This window comes from Pyrus communis, chromosome 6 (assembly GCF_963583255.1).
Source record: "Pyrus communis chromosome 6, drPyrComm1.1, whole genome shotgun sequence".
In the NCBI taxonomy this organism is placed as follows: Eukaryota; Viridiplantae; Streptophyta; class Magnoliopsida; order Rosales; family Rosaceae; genus Pyrus; species Pyrus communis.
The window spans coordinates 8306945-8312403 of NC_084808.1; the positions used below are offsets into that span (position 1 = coordinate 8306945).

The window sequence follows — 5459 nt, forward strand, 5'->3', positions numbered from 1 at the left end:
GAAATTAAACAGTTCCGATTATGAAAAATTTAGTGCCAATGAACGACAAAAAATACAACATCGGTTACACGCTACTAGTTATCAGCTCCATTTTAACAGAAAACAAAAGAGAAAGGGATAAATTTTCAAAAGTGATATGCATAAGGAGATTAAGATCGGTGACAGGATTCCGTATGTAGTTTTTAACTTTTCAATGAAGAAAGCTCATTGATTGCCACATTTTTGTATGATTGTATTAGGTGAAAACAAGAAAGCCACACAAATATAATTTATCATGCACGCTTATCTGGGTTTATGTTTTTTATTTGCCGGTTCTTAGTCGGGTTTTCGTATTTTGCACAATGTCGTAAAGAAAAGGAGAGGATAAGCCGGCACAAGGGCGCACATCAAAACAAGAAGCCAAATTAGCAAAACAAAATCTACACAGAGCCATATCAGCTACCATATCTTGCATGTTGTAGCTTAGCTAACCACCATTAGCTACGTCCATTAATTAACCAACAAGTATGTCTCCTTTCAATTCTCAGAAACTGATGATTTACACTAGATAGTGATTCGAAAATTAACTTAACACACAAATTAAACCCTCTTTTGACAATTGTAGTATATATATAAGTAGGGATCGTTCTTAAACCGGGGATTAGGAGGGATTGCTAAACACTTTAAACTAACTCAAAGAGATAAAACTAACCTTTAAAACACTTAACTAAACTTAAAAGACTCAAAACAAGTTCACAAGACTCAAAATAAGCTAAAAACACTCAAACTGCCTAAAAACACAAACTGGGCAGATTTGACTCTAAACACAAATTTGGACGAATTTTGGTTCTAACATGACTCAAAACACTTGAAAACATAATCTAAAACATATTCTAACTAGTTAGACACTCTAAAATAAATGGGGATTTGGTTTTGGACAAAAATAAAACAAACAAAACAAGAAATTAAACTAGGTAGATTTGCACGAAATTGGTGGAATTAAGTGGATGGTGGGCTAGCTAGGAGGTCTTTCTCCACACATGACATACTTTCATACAAAACAATCTCCAGTTGCTTATTCAATGGATCATGAACCTCAACACCCCAAGTTAATTAGGTACGCTTAAATTAACTCTGAGATTTTCCTTAGGTCATTGAATTGAATGGAATTAGCGCATTGCAATCAAATTATTCCTCAAAAGTTCTCTACATGAAAGCACATAATAGAGAAACAATCAAAGATCATTAAATTCTATGAAAATCATAAATGTTGACGAGGCATTCGTAACTATGAAAGCACATGATACTTATGCCAAGAATTTACTTAACATGATTGTGACTAACAACCTTTACTACTTATGAATATAAGTTCCCAACGATTAGGTGAAGTTTCCTTATATCCTAGCATCAGATTTATGCATGCAAATTAAGTGTGCACTCTCAACCTACATACACAAACAAGTTTTAATTCAAATAGATAAGTAAATTGAATTCACCATTCATGAAATCATAATCGGAAGTAATCAAATCATAATGCAAATATAGTCATGGTTTCGAAATTCCCCCTAGCCAAAAGGGGATTAGTTCCTCATACTCACAAAGCAAAGATTCTTGAAATTAAACATTGAAAAACACAAGAAAGATTACACCTAAACATTCCAGCAATTCCAAGTCGAATGGCATGCACGGCTAGGGCTTCCCTTCTTCTTCCTTGCTGCAGCACAAGGTGTGGGTGGTGGTTTTGGGGGTTTTGAATGGTGTGTTCTTGTTTAGGATGATGAATAATGGATGATTATGGTGGTAGAGTGCGGCAGGTTGTGTATGGAGGTGTATGGAGTGGATAAAGGATGAAGAATGGAGGCTAGGGCTTGCGGCAATAGGTTTCTGAATAGCATAAGGGGGTCATGCGAATTTGTGGCTGAAAATATGTTTATATTGTCCTAGGGTTAATTAGATTAGGGTTACACTTAGCAGATTTATTGGAAAAGGGCCCTAGGGTTCGGCAATAAGTGATTAAATCTACCTAGGAGGGGGTTTAGCCCACTTAGTTTCATAAAAGGATTTGTGTAACCCAAATCCATAAGGAATGAGGCCCTAAAAATCAGATTCAATCAGGGATAGGGCTAGAGGGTGTGGCACATATTGGAGGGAAGGAGGGAATGGCTTGCAAGGCAAGGCAAGGCCTTCTAGAAGGGAATAGGCACCACCTTTGTAGGGTTTCTAGAAATAATGTGCTTTGTGGCTGATTTGGGACTTCTAGAAGAGAATGCTTCTACAAATAGGTTCTAGAAATATCTCTTTAGGTCCCCTTGCAACTAGGATTAAGGCATGATAAGGTTAGGATAGGACAAGATAAGATAAGGTTTTGGATAATGTTGGATAAGGTTTTGGATAATGTTTCCTCTTTTGAGCTAATTCCTTGTTTCCTCTTTTGAGCTAATTCCTTATCCACTTTGTCTTGGGTTTAGTTCCTTCATCTTCTCATCAGATTTCTAGCCTTTTAAACTCCAAATTCGTCCATCCATGTTGGCCCATATACAAGCTATCCACATGGTGCCCAAAACTACTCCAAAATGCACTTTCTTGGTACTTAAACCCTTTGGACCTACAAACACACGAAAATGAGTTGAAATACAACATTAACTAAGAAATAATAGCACAAATGCACAAGAATAAGCTAGCTAAGTCGCCTAAATATGCTCCTATCAAATTCCCCCACACTTATCTTTTACTAGTCCTCGAGCAAAACAAACAAACAAGAGAAACAAAACATACAATCTAAACCTTCCAACATTTACCTCAGGGATTTCCAATGAAACATAACATATCAAAGATCACCACTCACATAGATTTAAGAAATCCTTACCCTCGAGCATACTTAATCATAGTTACCATTCACTAGCTCACATTTCATCAATTAAAACAACATTTTGAATGTAGTAACATGCCTTAGAGAATTCCCTCAATTCCTCACCAGATATACTCTCTACTTTCACTCATATTTTTTTACTACACTCCCTACACTAGGTATATGTGAGAAGATTGATGTAAACATGTAGACGAACACTCACATATGTTATAACAAGGAAAGCATTTTCTGGAATTATGACAATGACATGTATATGATTTCATGAATGGAATGCTACTACTTAGACGCGAGAACCAAGGATACCATATGCTCAAACCAATTTTAAACTCCACATATTGAAACACATAACAATCAAGATAGAAGTCTAAGGGTAGTAACGGGCTAAGGTATTGGTTAACAAGGAAGGGTAGAGGAAACAAACGTTCTTAAAGTAATAGTGAGCAAAGTAATGTATTAGCCACTTAGACTTCCCTTTAGAATGCAGAAAACTACATTTTAAACACAAGGGGAGATTCATGCAATACTTAGGGTCAAATTCAACTTTTTGGACCATTTCTTCAACAATCAACACTTGTGAGTTCATTCTCACTTATTTTCAACTCCTGTTTTTTCTTTTCGTCTTCTTTCTCTTCTTTTTCACTTTTTTTTTCGTGCCTCTTTTAAGACATTGGCACACACATACACACAAAAATCCCTTCCTCCACACTTGTTTTCTACAGTAATGTCACTCGAAAGGAATTCCTTCTAAGTCATGCTCCACTATACTTCAAGAACAAGGGTATGGATAGTCCTATTCTAGGCTAGTTATGGGGGATGTGGTTAACAAAGAAAAAAAGGCTAAATAAGGCTCAAAGGGCTAATCCTACAATACAAATGACAAGGGTGGATTCGGCTATTTGGCTATGGTGGTGACTACTAAACAACTTCATCTTGTTATTTGTTATGCTAATCAATTTCATGCTTTGAATGAAACGGGTATGAGTTTTAGTATTTGGGACTATAGTGATGAAACGCATTCTAAGTAGCAACCAAGCAAAGAATAATGAGATCATGCAACGACTTCAGAAAACAAGAATGCACATATTAATAACTCTCCAAATAAACGTTTAGGCTCAAGTCTCTCAGGGATGTAGCGTTTGTTTGAGTTCCTTCCTTCAAGCATGTTACAAAAACTGATTTTATCCTTTGTGATTACATCTGAATTCGTAAACTATAACTACAACCAAGCATAAACCAAAGAGCAAATAAAACTTCCATCATTGTTTTCAACTCTCTTTAACAGTCATGCATTAAAAACCAAATCCTCATCATTGTGTTGGAAGGTACCCTAAGACACAAACAAACACACAAAAACAACTCTTTTTGGCTTTTTCAAAACAATTTTTTTCAATTTTTTTTTCAAATTTTCGGATTTTTACTTCAAAACACACCAAAACAGCTCAAAATGCACTAAAAACACTTAAAAACAATGAGAAACAACATTAGAAGTGATAGGTGATAGAATCCCACGAATTTGCATAAAAACACTTGTTTACCCCCCCCTCCACACTTAAATCAAACATTGTCCTTAATGTTTCACACAACGACTCACACAAAAGCAAACAAACACAAACAACTAAGCATAATAACATAAAGCAGCAAAGAGAAGGGTTTAGAAACGCAAATATGGGTTTGGAGTTAAAGTTCCATCTTCTCCTTGTTGAATGCATGGGTTGCCTCCCACGAAGCGCTTGCTTTAACGTCTTCCAATCGGACGAATATGCCATGCTAAGCTTCACTAGTCCCCACGGCATGGAGAGGTACATCATCCACAACATGCTCCTCGAAACTCCCATAGTAGGGCTTTAACCGATGGCCATTCACTTTGAACTCTTGTCCTGTTTTCAAGCTTTGAACTTGGACTGCACCATAAGGAAAGACATTAGTAATAACAAACGGGCTAACCCACTTAGAACGCAACTTACCAGGAAACAAACGAAGGCGGGAATTAAAGAGTAACACTTTCTGCCAAATGGAGAAAGATTTGCCTTGAATCATCTTATCATGGAAAGCCTTTGTCTTCTCCTTGTAAATTCGAGCGTTTTCATACGCCTCATTCCTAATCTCTTCAAGTTCATTCAATTGGAGCTTCCTATGAATTCCAGCGGCATCAATGTCCATGTTGAATGTTTTGACGGCCCAATGCGCCTTGTGCTCCAATTCTACGGGAAGATGGCATGGTTTACCATAGATAAGCCGAAATGGGGACATGCCCAGGGGTGTCTTATATGCCATGCGATATGCCCACAATGCAACCTCCAAACGTACGCTCCAATCCTTCCTTGTTAGGCCAACGGTCTTCTCTAGAATTTGCTTGATCTCCCTATTTGAAACCTCAGCTTGCCCATTGGTTTGAGGATGATAAGGTGTTGAAACCTTATGCGTGACATTGTACTTCTTGAGCAAAGCCTCAATGGTTCGATTGCAAAAGTGAAACCCTCCATCACTTATGATTACTCATGGCATTCCAAACCTTGCAAATAGGTTAGTTCTAATGAAATATGCAACCACTCGAGAATCATTAGTTCGGGTGGCTTTTGCTTCCACCCATTTTGACACATAATCCACAGCA

The 5459-nt window shown here is 37.1% G+C and overlaps 1 protein-coding gene across 1 annotated transcript; it reads right to left on the bottom strand.

The window, feature by feature from the left end:
- Positions 1-4615: 4615 nt before the first annotated feature.
- Positions 4616-5122, bottom strand: LOC137735993 (uncharacterized). The gene has a single exon (XM_068475343.1). It carries the CDS (start codon positions 5120-5122, stop codon positions 4616-4618), a length of 507 nt encoding a protein of 168 aa, XP_068331444.1.
- Between the last annotated feature and the right edge of the window lie 337 nt (positions 5123-5459).